Genomic DNA, 20023 nt, shown 5'->3' on the forward strand with positions numbered 1-20023 from the left:
AAGATTTTACGAAAACGGCTTAAAATGCAGGGAAACCAGCGAAGAAGCCAAAATTAACAGTTTGATGCGACGACGTCGAGTTTTGTGGAGCTCAGCTGCACAAAATTATGATTCAAGATGTTGGAGCAAGGTACGTTTCTAAAAAATATTTACATTTTTTTTAATTTATTTCCTTTTTTATCGATATTTTTAACTAACAATAGTAAGCACATTAGAATTGTATTTAACATTTTTTAAAGGTTATCTTTAGCGATGAATGTCGTTTGGAAGCAGTGACTGAGACAGCAAATTACGTTCGCAGAAGAAAGGAGGAACGATATTCTAGCTCCTGTGTTCTTCCCAGGGTAAAACATCCGCCTTCAGTGATGATTTGGGGCTGCATTTCTGCAGAAGGTCCTGGTCCCCTACAATTCATTGAAGGCACAATGCGATCTGTTCAATACATATTTGTACTTAAAGATACGTTGATGCCTTATGTTCACCAACTTAACTTTCCGCCACAAGAATATACCGTTATGCAAGATGGGGCTCCATGCCATATAGCTAGAAACAGCATGAATGTCCTAAATGAATTGCATTTGGAAGTCCTGCCTTGGCCTGGCAATTCTGCGGACCTAAATCCAATCGAGAACTGTTGGGCATATCTTAAACGAAAGGTCTATGAACGAAGTAACACAACAATTGACATTTTAAAGCGAAACATTGAAGATGTCTGGACAAATAACGTCGAATTACACAGCATGATACAAAAATGCATTCAAAGCTTGCCTGATAGAACAAAGGCTGTGTTAAAAAATAAGGGCGGGGCGACAAAATATTGAATATGACTCAATACAAAAATATAATAATTTAAGTTTAATGTATATAGTATATAAAAAATAAATTTTTTCTAAAATACGCAAAATATTTATGTTTTTATTAATGATTAAAGAGTTGGAACTCTGCATATTTTTTCTTCGTTCGTAATTTTTGGACAAGAAATTACTGTACATATATGTATATCGGTAAATATCTAAAAACGGAAAGCAAAATTTGGTGAACGTTTAAAGCCACAGCTAAATACCCAAAATATATAAGGTCTGTCGCAAAAGAAACAGAACTTTTTAAATATAACTGTTTCTGGTGGCGCCACCTATTGGTGGCTATATGATATCTTGTTGACATTTCGTAAAAATTTTAAGACAATTGGATAACTACAATCGATGTTATCGAGCAAAAAGTGACAGCAGTTTTCTGAAACATTTCAAATGATGAAAAAGGTGTATGGTGATCAGTGCCTATCCCGTAGTAATGTGCATGAGTGGTTTAAGCGATTCCAAGAAGGTCGTGAGCACCTCTGTGACGATCAGAAGTCGGTCGTCTTCAGAAGTCAAAAATAAAGACAATGCTGATTTGTTTTTACTATTCCGAGGGTATTGTACACCGAGAGTTCGTCCCACCTGGCCAAACGATTAGTGCTGTGTTTTACCTTGGTGTTATGAAGCGTTTTTTGTCACGCATTCGTCGTGCTCGACCACAATACCGTGAGGCAGGGTCCTGGCGCCTGTTGCACGATAATGCCCGTGTCATCGGTCAGAGCTTGTCACTGATTTTTTGACAAGAAACTCCATATTAACCATTAATCACTGACTCTACTCATCTGATCTGGCACCCTGTGATTTTTACCTATTTGGAAAACTTCATTTGCCCATGAAAGGACACTGGTTTCAGGACATTTTAGCTATCCAAAAGGCGACGACCGATATTCTCAAGAGCATTCCGAAAAACGACCTTAAACACTCATTTTGAAATGTTAATTGACCGGACTAAACGCTGTATCGAAGCACAAGGGAAACTACTTTGAATAAAAAAATATAACTTTTGAAAAATATTAATTTTTTGTTATTTTTTTTAACAGTCCTGTTTCTTTTGCGACTGACCTTACAGCAATATGTTTGAGTAATGTTTTATGCAATTAAATAAATTTTACTAAACATTAGTGGTTTATACCATGTTCAGACCGACACTTAATCCACACGATTCCGGCTGTTGAATGGACTAATCTTAAAAATTTATCAAAGATTTTGCCATACAAAAATGACAGTTCCAAATCACTTCATTGAAATGATTTGAAACGAGATCCACTAAATCCTCTCTGTGCGACTCTGATTTTGCGCAATCTACTTGTCAGCACTTTTTGGAAATCTGTTACATTATCACATCTGATTTAGACACTACAAAGGGAAAAAAATGTAAACAAACAAATTTTTTTTAAAGCAATGAATCTAATTTCATCTGCAAATCGACTTAACAAATGAAAAAATGCATCCATTGTTTAGGCCAGCGCCTAATTTCTTTTTACCACCCCTAGTGAGTATATAACAAACCATTGCCAGTTAGCCGTTAATAGTTTTCACTCAACGGTTAATAACTTTCACTCAACTGGCAATGGTTTCGTTGAAAACTCCCGCGTAGCAAGCGAGCCTGCGAGTCGCGCACTTTCACTTTTTCCTAGCGATCGAAGCAATCAAGACGTCGTCCACCGGCCATCACAACCAGCATCACCACAAGCACAAACCGTAAGTAATTTTGTTGGTAATCACAATTTAATAAAGAACCAATATTTTAATTTGGTATATTAAATACAAACTTTGTGGTTTCATTTGCTAACACACTCCCTTTTTTTTCCTGTTTCATATTCTCAACGATCGACGCATCGTCCGCGAGTGACTCGTCGAACGTTCGAGATATATTCATGGTCCTTCGAGCCGGATTTTAATCGACTATATTTCACAAACCAGCAAGCAAGTTTTCAACACCACACCAATTGGGATTCACGAGGCGCCACAAACCCAAGCAAGTTTTTCAACACCACACCAATTGGGATTCAATTGGGATTCACGAGGCGCTGCACACCAGCAAGCAAGTTTTTTAACACAATACACTTCACACCAACTCAGGCAAATCTAAGGTACGTGATTGCTTTAATATCACTTGGATATAAATCGTTAAAAAAAAAAAAAGGAAACAAAGTCGTTTTTTAATCGCATTTTTAATATTGGTGACAATTATAAATCTTTATATAAGAAAAGTGACAAAGTGACTAGTGTTTTTTAGTGTTTTAGTGAAATAATTGCAAAAACAAAATAATCCGTAAGTGCACGGTTACGTTTACCGGATTTTGTGCGGTAATACTTTTCTCATACATTTTTTCACAAATCACTTACGGCACTAATTTTTTGATTTTTTCTCAATTTTCGATTTTGTGCGGTAATACCTTTTTCACATATCACTTACGGCACTAATTTTTGATTTTTCTCAATTTTCGATTTTGTGCGGTAATACCTTTTTTCACATATCACTTACGGCACTAATTTTTGATTTTTTCTCAATTTTTCGATTTTGTGCGGTAATATTTTTTCATATCACTTACGGCACTGATTTTTGTTTTTTTTTCACTGAGACACTGCACTTTTTCACTTTCAAACACTTTTTTGTCACAAACTGATTTTCGTTGGCGTATCTTGGGTGGCGAGCCATATAAAGTGTTGCATATATATACATACTTACGTACGATTACACATATATTCTCGTTTTTGGTTGGCAGTGGTGTGCTGCAACTCACATATATATTAAATAAAGTACAATAAGCCAGATATATTGCGATATCGGCTACTAGTTGAAAATTTTGTTTGCTAAAATATATCCAATAAATCAAGTATTATTGACGAGCCAGATATATTCCGATATCGGCTACTAGTTAAAATTTTTTTTTTTCGTTTGCTGACTTATATTCAATAAATCATATATTATTGACCAGCCAGATATATTGCGATATCGGCTAAAACAGTCAAAAAATTTTCTTTATTCTATTTTCTTGTTTGGTTGGCAGTGGTGTGCTGCAAATAAAAATTTACAATAGTGGGGAATTATTTTCAAAGCGATTCCCATATTCTTTAGGCCAAAGTCTGCTCAGTCTTGAGTATTACTATATTCCTTTAAATTTAAATTTGAATTTTCAATTCTTCTTGTCACTTATACCAACACCATGGAAGCTTTCACGCGCCTAGTGGACTACGTTGTCGAATACGAGTCTGAATTCAGTGCTGCATCAAAGGACATCTCGAAGAACGCTCTTTGTGATGCAACAAGACGAGCTGAGAGAGATGTGGTGCAAAGCGAAAGCTGCCCATGACGACCTCAACAGCAAAGGGGACATGTCTGCAAAGGACTATGCCCTTATTAAAAAAAATTCAAGCTAGGTGGTCAATGCTACATACGTTGCATGGGGCAATGAAGGATATGTCTGAGATCCTCTCAACCCCAAAGACACAGAAAAGTCTGCTGAGGTAGACAATAACCACTCCCTTCCGCCTTGCGATACCGATGTTTTCAAAGGGGACTACCTTTCATGGCCAACATTCCGGGATATGTTCACGGCCGTATACATCAAAAGCAAGCGCCTGTCACCTGTTGAGAAATTATACCATCTCAACAAAAAGACTCAAGGGGAAGCGAAGGTTATTGTGTCGAAATGCCCTCTTACAAATGATGGCTTTGCAATGGCATGGAAGGGTTTAACTGACATGTACGAAAACGAGCGTATACTAGTCGAAACCCAAGTCGACATACTGCTCGACTTACCGTCAATCGACAAGGAGTGCTCGGTTTCGATAAAATGGCTACAGCGGGAGATCAACAGCTGCATCTCCTGCCTGACAGCCAATAAAGTGGACATTGGGAACTGGGACCCAATCATAATCCGCATATGTTCCAAGAGACTGCCACAAGCAACATTAGCCCTGTGGGAACAGTCTGTAAAGAACAAAACAAAAACGTCAAAGTGGGAGGAATTGGACAACTTCCTCACGGATAGATACCGTGATTTAGAGGCAATAGAACGTGCCAAGAAATCGTCCAATTCTGTAAAGCCTGTCAGTGCACCCACACAGAACAAATACAACAACAATAGCCATCAGAACAGACTCGGCGCCTTCCAAGTAAGCGTTGAGAAATCAACATGTCTGATGTGCAAAAGCGCAGATCACAAATTAAGATCTTGCCCCATGTTTCTTAACATGGCACCGGCGGACAGGATCAAGTTCGCTAAGCGCAACAATCGCTGCATCAATTGCCTCGGCTTTGGGCATTTAGTGTCGCAATGCACCAGTGCATTCAACTGCAGCACGTGCCACGCGAGGCATCACACACTACTACATTTGAGGACAGTGCAGCCCAGCAACCAAAGAGGCTCATCTACGCCATCGGACGAGATTCCGTCTACGTCCAGGCAAGCGCAGCAGAGACGCAACTTCAACAAGTCGAAAGGCAAGCCAACCACTCAAGTACAGTCGTGCTTCGATAACAGCGGCAAAGGTGTCTTGTTAGGAACGGCACAAATAAACATAAATTACAGCGGCGTTGCTTATGCCGCAAGAGCACTCATCGACTCCGGGTCAGAGTGCTCTTTCATCACAGAAAGGCTGAAGCGCAGAATCAACTTGCCAGTGAGGAAGATATATGGGTGTCAGGCATCAACAACACCGTATCTGCGCAAGTGAAGGAATCATGTTGTGTCGAGTTGCGGTCACCAATAGACCCACTTATATCGATCACAACGAACATGATGGTTCTGCCGAAATTAACGGGAAACTTGCCGACTTGCCATATTAGCGCACTAACTCGGCAGGCTTTCCCAGATCTCACGTTGGCGGATAAGAGGTTCTTCGTCAATGAACCCGTGGACGTCATACTCGGTGGTGACGTCTATCCCCAGATTATGCTGGATGGCATACGCAAGAACGTGCTGGGATCACTTCTTGCGCAAGAGACAGTGTTCGGTTGGATAGTCACAGGGCGTGCTAATACAATTAAGCCAACCAACACTTGCGTCTCTTATTATAACGAAATATCGCTGGAAAAGCAGTTAGCTTCGTTCTGGGAATTGGAAGAGATCTCCAAGGAAAAGAAATTAAGCGAGGAGGACAGGTACTGTGAAGAGCTCTATAAAGAGACAACGAAGCGAAATGAAGACGGGAAATACGTTGTATCGCTACCATTCAGGAAAGACTATCCGGTCAACATTAGTCTAGGTAGTTCCTTAAAGATTGCGTACTCCCAGTTTTATCGCAATGAAGCTCGTTTGTCCAGAGACGAGAACCTGCAAAAAGAATACAACAGAGTGTTAAACGAATATGTTGAGCTGGGTCATATGGCAAAGATACATACCAATCAAACGGCCGACTCTAGTAACAACTATTACCTGCCTCACCACGCCGTAAAAAAGGAAGAGAGCACATCGACAAAGGTGCGTGTGGTGTTCAATGCATCGCAAGCGACTTCAAACGGCACTTCGCTGAATGACATCCTTCTCCCCGGTCCGGTTCTTCAGGCAGATTTGACCATATTAATTCTGCGATGGCGTTTATTTAAATATGTCTTCAATAGCGATATTGAGAAGATGTATCGCCAAATCCTGTTGAAAGCTGATCAAACGAAGTACCAGCGAATCGTTTTCCGCAACCATCCGACCGAACAAACAAATCTTTTTGAATTGAAGACGGTAACGTTCGGAATCAACTGCGCTCCTTATCTGGCAATAAGGACGTTACTCCAATTAGCTGACGACGTTGAAAGCTCACTACCAGTAGCCTCAAACATACTCAGGAAGTGCATGTATGTTGATGATGTCTTAGCAGGTGGACACTCTATAGAGGCTGCAATCAAAGCTAGAAATGAGATAAGGACTGCATTGGAGTCGGCAGGTTTCCCATTAAGAAAATGGACAGCCAACTGTGGAAGAATTTTACAAGGCCTTCCAAAGGACCACTTGCTAAACAAAGAGTTTTTAGACTTCGAAGACACAAGTGATGTCAAGGCTCTTGATATAAGATGGAATGCACATACGGACTTCTTTTATTTTAAAACAAAACCAATACTCAGCCCAGAATCATATACAAAGAGAGCTATTCTCTCAGATATCGCCAAACTGTTTGACCCATTAGGATGGCTAGCACCGATAATCGTCACAGCCAAAATGATAATGCAACATATTTGGTTGGAAGGTACACAATGGGACGAGGTTGTATCTCCTACCACATTGGATCGTTGGCACGCATTCATGGATAACCACAGGTATATAAACAACATTAAAATTCCACGATGGGTCCACTTCTCGCCGACGGACGATGTGTCCATTCATGGTTTCTGCGATGCATCAGAGAAAGCATACGCAGCAACGGTCTACCTGCGCGTAAGGACAAGCAACGAAGTTTTCGTCAGCCTACTATTGGCAAAAACCAGAGTAGCGCCTGTAAAAACTATCTCTTTACCGCGTCTGGAACTGTGCGGCGCCGTATTACTGGCCGAAACAGTTGAATCTGTCGTCAACAACCTGGAGCTGACTCATCTTAAACTTAAACTATGGACGGATTCGACCATCGTTCTCGCATGGATTCGCAAGCCACCATGTTCATGGTCAACGTTTGTATCCCATCGAGTGACAAAGATTATAGAAAAGGTTGGCAACGCAAATTGGAATCATGTCGATTCAGGATCTAACCCTGCAGACTTAGCCAGTCGGGGACTTATGGCACAGGATTTGGTGGAAAACACCTTGTGGTGGCAGGGACCTTCTTGGCTGCAAGAAGATCAATCCAAATGGCCATTACGACAAAATGACTACGAGACGACAATAGAGGAAAAACAGGTACGTGTACATGCTTGTACAACAATACAGGGGGATTCTAACGACATCCTTGACCGTTTTTCGAGTTTGCCGAGAGCTTTGAGAGTGTTATCATACGTTATGAGATTCTCTCAAAGAACTCATCCAAACACAAAGGCTTCTTTTCAACAAAAGTCTTGCTTAATTTCATCCGAAGAAATTAAAGCAACGACAAAACGGTTGATAATAAATACGCAGAAGCAGAAATATGGTCAAGAGTATGGTTGTCTGAAATCCGGTAAGCCCATCGATGCAAAAAGTGAAATCCTCTCTCTTAATCCATTCCTCGATAAAGATGAAGTGTTGAGAACTGGTGGCCGTCTCGGTGCGTCTCTCGACTTGTCATACAATGAGCGCCATCCAATCATCCTTCCATACAACTGCGTATTGTCTCGTCTAATAATCCATTTTATTCATCAAGTCTCTTTGCATGGAGAAAATCAGCTGATGTTACGGCTAACGCGGGCACAGTATTGGATTCCAAGGGTGAAAAACTTGATCCGATCCATCATCCATAACTGCAAGACGTGCACGATCTTCAAAAAACGCGCTCAGACGCAACTTATGGGTGCACTTCCGTCCGAACGATCCACATTTTCACGCGCTTTTACAAATACGGGGGTAGATTTCGCGGGTCCGTTCGAAATAAAAAGCTACCGTGGAAGAGGATGCCGTGTATCCAAAGGGTATGTCTGTCTGTTTGTCTGTTTTACAACAAGGGCCATCCACCTGGAGGCCACTACCGATTTATCAACACAGTCATTTTTAGCAGCTCTCTCTAGATTCGTTTCGAGAAGAGGTTGCCCTAAGAATATTTATTCGGACAATGGTACAAACTTCGTTGGAGCATCAAGATCCCTAAGGTCCGAACTTAAAGCCTTCATAGCCGATGCTCGCAACAATGCTATCTCAAAGTATAGCCACTAAGTCTTACATGGCATTTCATACCTGCTGCAGCTCCTCATATGGGCGGACTTTGGGAAGCAGGTGTGAAAAGCTTTAAGAGTCATTTCCGCAAGATTGCGTCTGGGCAAAAATATACTCTTGAAGAGTTCAACACACTCTTATGCCGAATAGAGTCTCGCCTTAATTCGCGACCATTAAGCCCAGCCTCAAACGAACCTACTGATTTGGAGCCACTTACTCCAGGACATTTTTTTGTCGGCGGACATCTGATGGCCCCACCAGAACCGGATATAAATGAAAGCAGTGCCTCTATCGTAAATAGATGGCAAAAACTTAAGGCCTTACATCAATCCTTCTGCAAAAGGTGGAAAACCGAATACCTGAATGAAATGCAGAAGCGTATTAAGTGGAAACATTCCAAAACAAATTTAAAGACAGGTGACCTTGTCGTCATCAAAGAAGACAATTTGTCACCGAACGAGTGGAGATTGGGTAGGATTGTCAATATACACCCAGGTGCTGATACCAGAGTGCGAGTAGTTGACATTATTACTGAAAAAGGCCAAGTTACAAGACCGCTTGCCAAATTGGTCTTACTACCACCCTACGAGGAGGAAAACGAGGATGCACACCCTACTCAACACAACCGTTCCCCAGCCACATCGGAAGCCTAGCTTTCCGACACACTTACTACGATCTGATTAATTGTGCACGTACATATGTATAAAAATAAACAGATTTTAATTTGAGAAAAAATTGTTTTAAGTTTTTTTTTTTTTGTTTATTCGTAGTCCTTAAACAATCCGAAACCACAGATCACGGAATTGTGCTGTCTGAAATTTTATATTTCAAAAAATTTAACGTTACCCATAGTAATAGAGATTGGAAAAAATCTTTAATGTATTACATACTCGTGTAGCCAAAATTCTAATTTTGTTCTGCGACGACGCTAAAAATTAAGTAAACTTAGTTTCAAGCATACTCGTCTACGTACATATATATATAAAATTGGAAATATGTATGTATATAGTTACATTTTTATGTTTTTATTGCAATTACTTAACTTTGTTGTGCTATATTGTATTCAACTAAAGCTGCTCATGTGCAACTTCCCTTTTCAACACACATGTTGTTTTTAAAGGGAATCCATCATAGAACCACCAAAGTTCTAATTATACTTTTTTGTAGTCTAACAATACAAGGGCATTCCCCTCAACGCAGCTTGAAATAAATTTTTTTTTTTTTTTTGGTTGTGTTATTAAATCAACTTACCCCCAGCGTTGCCTTCCTTACGTTCAACCTTCCATCCTTTGCACCATTGGTGGATGCTTCCAACACGTTATCACCATGCCAAGCCAGCGATTGGCACGAATGCAACAGCAGCTGGATTGTAACCGAGCTTCTTGATGGATGAGGATACTTCCTTCTGGACTTCCCCATAACAAGTCTCACTGTATGGTGGTTTAGTCGAATCCATCTTGTTGACACCAACGATCAGTTGTTTCACACCAAGGGGAAAGCAAGAAGAGCATGCGCACGATGGGATTGCCCAGCTTCGTTTTGCCCGTGGAGTCCATGAACTCCTGCACACCGTCAGAGTAAATAAAATAGCTCGTCTCCTTGCCAGGCGTTAGACGGAAGGTGCCGGAAAAGTCCTTACAACGTTTGTCTGCCGAGGTGGCGTTAAATGGATATACGATTGCTTTCGGCACTGGCAATGCTTTATTCTCCCACAAGTCCAACGGTTCCACGGCACTCGAAAGATTTGGCAACTCCGTCGTGAAGCGGTAAGCGCATGGCATGCCATTGTAGATGCGTACGTTGGCGCTAAGTTCATGCAGCGGTGCCGGATCAACTTCGTTCAGTTTGACTTCAAGACCAGCGGAGAGCAGGAAGGCAATGGCGGCTAGTAAACCACCAAGTGTGAGCTTTTGCAGTGGTCGCTTAATGCCAATCTTAGCCAAAATCGGATAGAGCACGTACGTGAACAGTGGAATCATGCCAAGTATGAGTAACGGATTGACGACCTGCATCTGATCGGGTTTAATAACATAACCAAAAGTTTCGCCATTCATGCGTGTGGCCTGAAAGGTCCAACGTGAGCCTTGCTGATCGAAGAGTGCCCAAAAGACGGGGAATGGCAAAAACAATGTTAAAATCTTCAACAATACTTTGGTATCAGCGACCATTTTTTGACCGGACTTCGCCTCGGCATAGTCCAACCAGTGTTTGCGTGGATTCGTTTTACGCTCGCGCCGCCAACCACCAATTGCGTCGGAAATACACTTTGACACACCGAATATCATGTTGCCAGCTGGTGGCTTAACCACGTAGAGCTTGCGGCCCGCAACGAAAATGACCACCGAGAGCAACATGAGCATGGCCGGCACGCTGAAGGCGAGCGAAAAACAATTCTTATCGCCGAAGCAATGCACATCCTCGCGGAGTATGGGTGTAATGGTGGTCGAGATGGTGGAACCGGCATTAATGGCGAAGTAGAACAGCGAGGAAAATGTGGCCAGCTGCTTGGCTTGTTCTGGCATGCGGAACTGATCGCCACCGAATGCCGAAAGCAAGAAGAGCATGCGCACGAGTCTGAAAATAAAGGAGAATATTTTAATAAATCTGCAAATTTCATTATTTTTACTCACTTACCTTTTTCTCCTGCCGGGGTTAATCTGCGCACGTGTGCGCACTTAACCAATAATTAAAAATGTCATTCATGACATAAGGTGATGCCATGCCGTCAGTTTTTAAGGCGAATTAAAAAACTAACGGCATGGCATCCATTATTTCTATTATATGGAAAATATTAAAAAAAGCCGTCTTCTTATTTCAAAATACTATATGACAATCTTTTCTTTTGATAAATATTAAGCGATGTGAATTCTTGAATGACAATAACAGCTGTTTTTTGATCTTTCTAACAGCAGTGAGAACAATGTTGGGTTATGAAATGCTTAAATATAATCTAATCTTTTAAATTTTCGGTCTGAACATGGTATTAGTGTTAAATAATAATCGAGTCGTTCATAACTTTGGCTTAATACTTATTTCCCTAAGGGGTCAGTAGGGTAATCTGGCCTGTTTCTTTTGACATTTTTTTCATAGAAATTTTTATTCTACATTAGAACTTTTTCCACAATCATGAGGTATATCGTGAAGTGTATAAGCAAATTTTTTCGAAATTTTTTTATGACATCTGTCGAAGAAATGGCTGGGTGAATGAGATGCGTTTTTTCATTGGCGGACACGTTTTCTTCTGTTTGGATCATCTGAGAAACAAAAACTCAATTTAATCTTAAACAGTACGTGAATGGTTATCGCCCTACTAGAATCATGAAGAAATTTTGATAAATAAAAAAGATATTAACGTTTTTTTTTGAATTTTCCCCATTTTTTTTTTCATAAATTTTGTCATAACATTGTCAATAAATTATAATTATGAATGTGGCAGAGACGATAGCCAGGCGTTTTGTGAACATTTAAAAAAAAAAATTAAGCAAATCAGTTGAGTAGTTCGACCAGAATCATGTCCGCCAGTTTAAAATAGTGTGTTTTAAGAAGAACGCGTTTAAAGTTTGAGGTGTGCACTCCGAGCGCTTCGAACGTCGAGCGGTATTATTATTTTTGGGCATTTTTCGAAATCTTCCACTGGTAAAGTGGGTTTCTGCATTAATTCTAAGGATATAAGGGAACAGATAATTAAAATTTTTTTTTTTGTAAATATTACCCGGCTGACCTTTCCAAATCATACTTTCACTTTACATTATATAAATCGAGTCGAAATATAGCTTTGAAAATAAAGAATGAAAATCAGTAAGCATTTTTTTTCTTGAAATAATATGTTGTTATTAAATGAATCACCCATGATTCTTCACCAGTTATGACCTTCTGCAGCAGATCCGGGTCGTCGCACGCTGAATCCAACTTCTCGTTAGCGATATTAACGCGACGACGAATCAAAACGCGTTCAGGAAAAATGGCTGTGTAAAATTAACTAAACATTCAAAATGTCCGACCTTGTCAGCATAAATAAGTGATATGAGTATCATTATGGCGCAACAAAGCAATCGAAAACCGAATACACACCGGTAAATAAGTGAGATATCTTAAATATATCAAGAGAACATCTCGCTTTAATATTAGTGCATCTTTGTGCGTAAAGCGGAAAGACCACGGCTAATAATGACCCTAGCCCTCACATATCTAATAAATCTATTTAAAAGTTCAGGTTGAATTTATAGCGATAATATTGGATATACTACAGATTAATGCTGAAAATATAGGTGTACTGTTGCTATGAAATTAAGTACACTTTAATTTATTTTAATAGTTAATTGTTAAATAATAATCGAATTGATCTTGACTTTTGATTAAAGTTCGTATACCTGATAAAATGATTTGCGACAACTTGCTTGACTTTTTGCTCATTTACTAAATTGTATTCATCCCTGTCATTATTAAATATGTATTGAAGGAAAATTCTGCAAAAATGTACCTATGTATATAGTAAATTTCATTCCGATATCTTGAAAACTGTTGAAGAATTTTTTATAATGTGGTTCAAATTCGGATTCTGTCCCAATTCTCTTCATCAAAACTGATCTGACCGATCCCTTGAATATTTCCCGTATATGCGATTTTTGCGTTTTTTGGATCCCTATAAATCAACCTACTCTAGTTGTATTATTATATTATACATGTACAATATAATTGCTTTTATTTAAAATTATACCAAAGTTTATTGGTTTTTGATAATAATTTAGAATTTAAAGGCTTCAATACTAACTTTTAATCAAAAATAAAATCGAAAATTCCGCATCATTGATTCAGAGTACTCAAACTTGTGTTCATTGAAGCGTGAAATCGCAAGCTAAATAATTTAATTATTGCTGAAAAAGAAAAATACTTGTGTTTAGAATGATTATTATGGTATATGTAATAATACAGGCGAGCATATACTTAATAATTATTCAGAACATTTATTTACACCTGAAATTACCGACACCGTTGGCGTTAATTAATGCATTAATGAGTGATTACTCGTGTGATTGATGGCGGATGAAGCAAGTCAATTTTTGCCTTCACTAGTCAATGACTGCTGAATATTTTCAGTAAATCCTGAGTTGGCTTTTCATCAGTATGTATTTTACATGTTTATTTGTACATATGTACATACATACATTTCATTCGGTCAGTTAAAAGTTAACATTTGGTAATAATCTAGTAATTGCAGTAATTTAACTGGTCATAAATAAATACTCATAAATATGTCAGACGACGATTAATTGTAAGAGTTGCCTCGCACGGAACACATTTACACTAAGCTGCCACTAACCATTCAGATATTTAAAGGGTTGCTTGAAGCACTGAACACTAGATGAACACCTCTGGTTTTCGAAGACTAAAAACATGGGCATAGCACAAACTTAATTTAGAGGTAATGCTGAAGGTGGACCGGCCAGAAAGATTTTCCTTCAAAACAGGGTATGCGCGGAAGATGATAAGACCCTGAAACACTTTCTGTACAAATATCCAGCCTTCAACCAGTACAGACGGGATATATTTCACGGCTTTGAAAGCTTCAACTTAAGAGACGGGTGCAACCAAATATGTTATACTCTTGCAACTTGCAACAATTCAGGCCAGGGAAACACCATAAGTTCCAAAATGTCAACTAAAGGATCGGAATTTAAGAAATTTTATGTATGTATATGTACATATAAACCACACACTGGTCGACATACTCGACAAAAGGTTGGTTAGAAAAACGAAAATTATTACACATATGTAGTAGATGGAACATACTATTAAAATGTTCCCTGAGTTTTATTAAGGTATCATCACATCACATACCATCACCAATCATATGGAGTACAGTCAGCCGCATCTTCGAAAATCTTGATATTACATAGTTATTTGGGGGCTAGGTCAAGTTTTCGCCAATTTTAACGCTTTTTAGCACAAAATTATACAGCTATAAGTAAAACATGCCGATATATGAGGTATAATGTCAATTGGATTTTACTTACGCTATCCTATTTGACAAAGTTCAGCCTTCCAACTTTTACTTCAAATGCTAATTAAATATGTCCAACGGCTTAATTGATTATTGACTTTTGTTTTTGCTTAAATCTTATTCTATTGAAATATTTTTGCATAGTTTTGTTACACTTTTTCAGTAAAATCAATCAGGCTAATCTAATTGTGATAAAAATATATTTATTGGTTAATATATTTACATTCAACGGACTTTCAAACTAAAATTAAATATTCACATCCCATTACCTTGTACCTGAACAATTATTTGTGAACACATGTGTGGTAGCTCAAATTCTCTACTTTTGTGTAACTTGCATGTTTCAGCATGATTCTATTTCTCAACTGAATGTACTTGAAACAAAATTATGGGTTATTTATTGTCAGATGAAATATTTTTCCTCAAAACTTAAAACTAACCTCATTTTGGTTAAACGTAGAAATTAATCTAAAGAGCATGCGGTTCCTAATGCTTCTACTTGAAAGACAAGAACCTTATGCGCCTCCCCTTTCCAACCAACCATATTACCTACCAGATAATAACCCTATTTTTTCATATTTCTATCGGGATTATACAATATGTTTCCATTTGCGTACAAACTATATTTTGGACAACTCGTTTTTAAATAAAAACAAGAAAAAACGTTAACTTCGGCTGCACCGAAGCTAAATACCCTTCACAGAAGCATTTCGTTTAATAACTATGTGTTCAGTTTGTATGGAAGCTATATGCTATAGTAATCCGTTCTAAACAAGTTTTTTAGAGATTACATTGTTGCCTTAGAAAATAACATTTATCAAATATCGTGAATATATTTTGTCAAATGTGAAAGTCGTCCATACATACATATATGTTATAGTGGTCCGATATCGGTCCTTCCGACAAATGGGCAGCTTCTTGAAGAGAAAATTACGTTTGCAAAATTTCAAAACGATATCTTAAAAACTGAGGGACTAGTTCGTAGATATACAGACAGACAGACAGACATGGCTAAATCGACTCAGCTCAACATACTGATCATTTATATATATACTATACTTTATAGGGTCTCCGACACTTCCTTCTGGGTGTTACAAACTTAGTGGTAAACTTAATATACCCTGTTCAGGGTACAACAAGAAAAAGCGATAAGAGCGATATATCTATTTGGATTAATTTTTGGTGATATAAAACACCGTTAGACGAAGATACAACTATTATACTCTGAAGCAACAGATTGCAAGCGTATACAAATGCTTTGTTCGAATAAGTTTGTTTTGTGAAATATTCGGAGTTATGTCAAAATGTAATTGCATGGTATAAATGTCGTATGAGTAACATTATGCTATATTCAGGACCAATGGATATGGTAAAAGCCTCAAATTTGAATAAACGTATGTAGGTTAGCTCATTCGTTTACTATTTGTAGCATGTGTAAAAAGAAGCAGAACACACTGTTGATCTGATCCCGGACAACAAAAAAATGTTATTTGTAATCAAATTTTGCATTTTAGTTATACGCTGTTAAAGTTATAAATTAAATATACTGAGCATTTCTAACAGCGCCTTATAAATTCAGTGTTGCTCTTGTGGCATGGTACTGTATGAATGCACAGTTACCAAATTATTTAGATTTAATATTTGTAACAAATTTTGCATTATCAATATTTAGTTAATTTTCTTCACCAAAGGTCCTTGATAAAGTTTCTCCGTTTGTCCTCTATTTTTTTCACTTTTTTTATTAGCTCCTCAATAATCTTTTGTGTTTTAGGTACGGTTGAATCATTGTGCGTGAGTAATTGAATAATCAGTTTTTGACCAAATCCATTCGACCAACCGTTCAATACATATTTTCTCTTACATTGCCCCATCTGGGCAACTACATTTCCTTAGTCGTTACTTATCTTTGATTCTTAGTGGTCGTACATCCCTTTCAACATTTTTGGCATTCAATATCTACTTTTGATAAACTTCACTGTCTACACTAACCTTTACGTAACTATGATATGTAGCTTTGAAATAAATAGTAGAACTATTTCTAATTCAATCTTCAGTTTTTAATAATTTTAGTCAATGATAAGGTCCTTAGTCTAGTTCTTCATAAGCTTGTAGTCACTTTCGATAGGAAATTCTTCAAACAGTATAGATGTCGTTTGAGTAATATAATTTGCTTTTGATAAATAACTGTTGTGAAAAGTAATTAAGAAGCCAATAGGATAGTTACTAGCGATTGCAACAATATGGCATTTAGTTACTCAATAATGAAGGCGTTGGCAAATTCAAATGTTTGAAGTGGTGATCATTTAATAGCAAGTGTTTAAGCCAAAGAAATACTGCATATCTCCCATACAATCCGAAAAGTAATAGAGGCGTAGTGCAGAGGAGATACAATCACTACATAATCAACACAAACCGAAAACAGAGATACACGGATACACTCAGCATAAAAAAGGACATTTCCCAATCCACAACAAGCTATATTTACAACTAAACTAACATATAATTATATCCACAAAACGCAACAATTAACCAATATATATTATACATAATTTTGTATACCCTTCCTAAAATTATACCCATAATAAATTATCATATTGAATTTTATAACGCTCACACTAAACCTTAAATACTTTTCTTCAAACTGAACGGCCCCTTCGTCGACATTCCTGTCAGCAAGATGAAGACATTTACATACATACATACATAGGTGCCAAGGCAATAAATAGTAGAGGTGTTATACATTATAATAGTATACATCTTTCTTTTAAGGAAATAATACTACATTTTCGTTAATTTGCTTTTACTTCACAGTTTTAACCACATAAGGGACTTATGTTGTTCAATTACATAATTACTTCACTCTCCACCGAATAAACTATTTGGACACACTATCTAATACATTTTATTACTTTGCAATCGCTGCAGCTTGCAATATTTTCCAATATACTACAATTGTCCTAAGCTACAACCTGATTTGTATTATAAAATGATTACTTTTACTCTCGATTTGATTTAAATTCAAAGCGTTAGCAATGGGTAAATACAAACAAAATATGTGTGCTTACCACAATGTCGAAGTTTGCTTGGCTGCACTCACGCTCTTCTATTGAACAAAGTTCATCCTACTAACTTTTACTTCAAGTGCTAATTAAATATACCCAAATGCTTCATCTATTGTTGACTTTTGTATTTGATTAACTCATATTCTAATCCATTCTTATGGATCGATTCATGGTTATTGTTTTGGTTATGAGATCCGTATATACTAAACTTGTTGAATTTTAGCCGGACTTGAGAATGACAAAGCAGAGCTATGACTAAGAAATGCAGTTGTAGTAATTTTTTAGGCGGTAAAAGCTATACAATTAACAAAACATTAAAAGTTTTGATGCAGCAACCCTCTCTGTTGAAAGTTACTCTGAGTAACTTAGAGAGGTAGGAAAATGTGACGAAACATAAACGTAAAGTGCGCGCTAAAGAGAAAGTTAAAATTCTGACAATGAAAATTCGACAGTGCAATAAAAAACCGCAATATACACAAAAAAGGAGGCACAATAGCTATTGAAAATGAAATTCTATCTTTAAATTTCGTGAAAATATATAAGGCCTTAGCGCATAAAGGCAAGTCTAGTAGGGAATTTATGGAAACAATACCAAATAATCATTAGTAAAATAAATTTTAACTTTATTACTACAAATATCATTTTTATATACATATTTCTAAAAGCTAGAAAGGAGATTTTATATGTTTTAAAAAATTCTTTTATTTTATCAAAGCAATTTCGCTCAAAGGGTGAATAAAACTATTTCCGCGACTGACCTTTCAGCTTTTCAAGAAATGTATGTTTGTAAACGGCAAGAACTAAATAATTGTGGATTTTTTATTTATTTATTTATTTATTTTTATGAACTATAATTATAAATAATTACATCACATTTAGCAAGGCAACTAGTAACTAAGACTATCGGCCTGTAATATATAATAACTAGAATTTTATTAAGTTTAAGTTTTTGAAATTATGAAGCAAATTGAGCACAACATAATGGGTTGTTAAAAAAGTCTTGAGGTATTTTTTATTGAATTTTTTTTTTTTTTTTTATTGAAATTGAAATGAATTTTTGATGACTCATGCCCAGCTCTTGACCGATGCTACGGCTGCTGCTATGCCGGTCTCTTTCGACCAATTCAGCGATTTTATCACAGTTTTCGACGACAGGCCTTTCGGAGCGTGGCGCATCTTCGACCACCTCTACACCAGAACGAAAACGTTGAAACCATCGTTGTGCGGTAGAAATGGAAACTGTATCGGGTCCATACACTGCACAAATTTTATTGGCGGCTTGAGATGCATATTTGCCTTTATCGTAGTAGTACTGTAAAATATGCCGTATTTTCTCTTTATTTTGCTCCATGTTTGCGACACTAAAACTCACGAACGACTTAAAAGAAACGACAATCAATCAAACACGTGTTAGCGCGTGAAATGAGCTTTCCAAAAAGGTATAGCATGACCCGATGCGACGAATAAAACTAGAACTACGCGCTTTCAGCGCCAACTAGCGAAAATACCGCAAGACTTTTTTGACAAACTAATATGTTTTCAAACTAAAGTACAAGTAGATCAGAAATATGAAATGTAAGAACAGTTTTCCTATCCACAACTAATACGCTCGGAGCTATTTTTTCAAAACCATGAATTTATTTTGCTATTTCGTGCAAACCCATGTCACATTTCGATATTTTTTTGAATTTTTCCAATTTATGTGATGATTCTTATTATGAAATATCGATTGATTTGCAGTATTTTGGAAATATAAGTATCTATATACGCACTCTGAACTTTTTTTAGTAGTGCTTTCAAGTTTTCAGAGGATTGTTTTTTTCGACGCAAAACTACATTTACACGTCATAAAAAAGGATTTAAATTAAATTAAGTGAGTAAGTAAGGTTATATAAGAACTACTTATGCACAGTTATCATCTTACACCTATTCTACAAATTTTTTTTATAGGGATACCTTTAGATGTAAAATTTGGCGTTTACCTTTACATTGTCAACAAAGGTTCTATATAAGTATTGAAGTATGCGAAGTAAAATTCAAGTAACTTTGACATCGTTTTCATTAATTTTTTTGAAAGATTCATTGACTCTATGAATCGAATTTTCAATTCTTTAAATAGGGTTAGTTTTTTCCTCTTTTCGTCATTTAAATGTTTCAATACCTCTTTATGAAGTTAATGTCTAGGGTTTGGTGATAAGAAGAAATGATCGATATATCATGCTTTACACATTCATATTGAAGCAAAGGCCCAAATTTATTCTGAGTGAACCATGCGAAAATAAAGAAAAGAAAGGAATGGTTGGCTCGTCCATTTGTGTTTGGCAGACA

The 20023-nt window shown here is 37.3% G+C and overlaps 1 protein-coding gene across 1 annotated transcript; it reads right to left on the reverse strand.

Annotated features, from left to right (window-relative positions):
- Nucleotides 1-9743: 9743 nt before the first annotated feature.
- On the reverse strand, nt 9744-11307 carry LOC120780127 (peptide transporter family 1-like). Its single transcript, XM_040112407.1, has 2 exons — nt 11267-11307; nt 9744-11206 (listed from the first exon to the last, which is right to left on the reverse strand). Exon 2 carries the CDS (start codon nt 11194-11196, stop codon nt 10075-10077), a length of 1122 nt encoding a protein of 373 aa, XP_039968341.1. The 5' UTR covers nt 11197-11206; nt 11267-11307; the 3' UTR covers nt 9744-10074.
- Between the last annotated feature and the right edge of the window lie 8716 nt (nt 11308-20023).

Source organism: Bactrocera tryoni, unplaced genomic scaffold, assembly GCF_016617805.1.
Source record: "Bactrocera tryoni isolate S06 unplaced genomic scaffold, CSIRO_BtryS06_freeze2 scaffold_174, whole genome shotgun sequence".
NCBI classification, from domain to species: Eukaryota; Metazoa; Arthropoda; class Insecta; order Diptera; family Tephritidae; genus Bactrocera; species Bactrocera tryoni.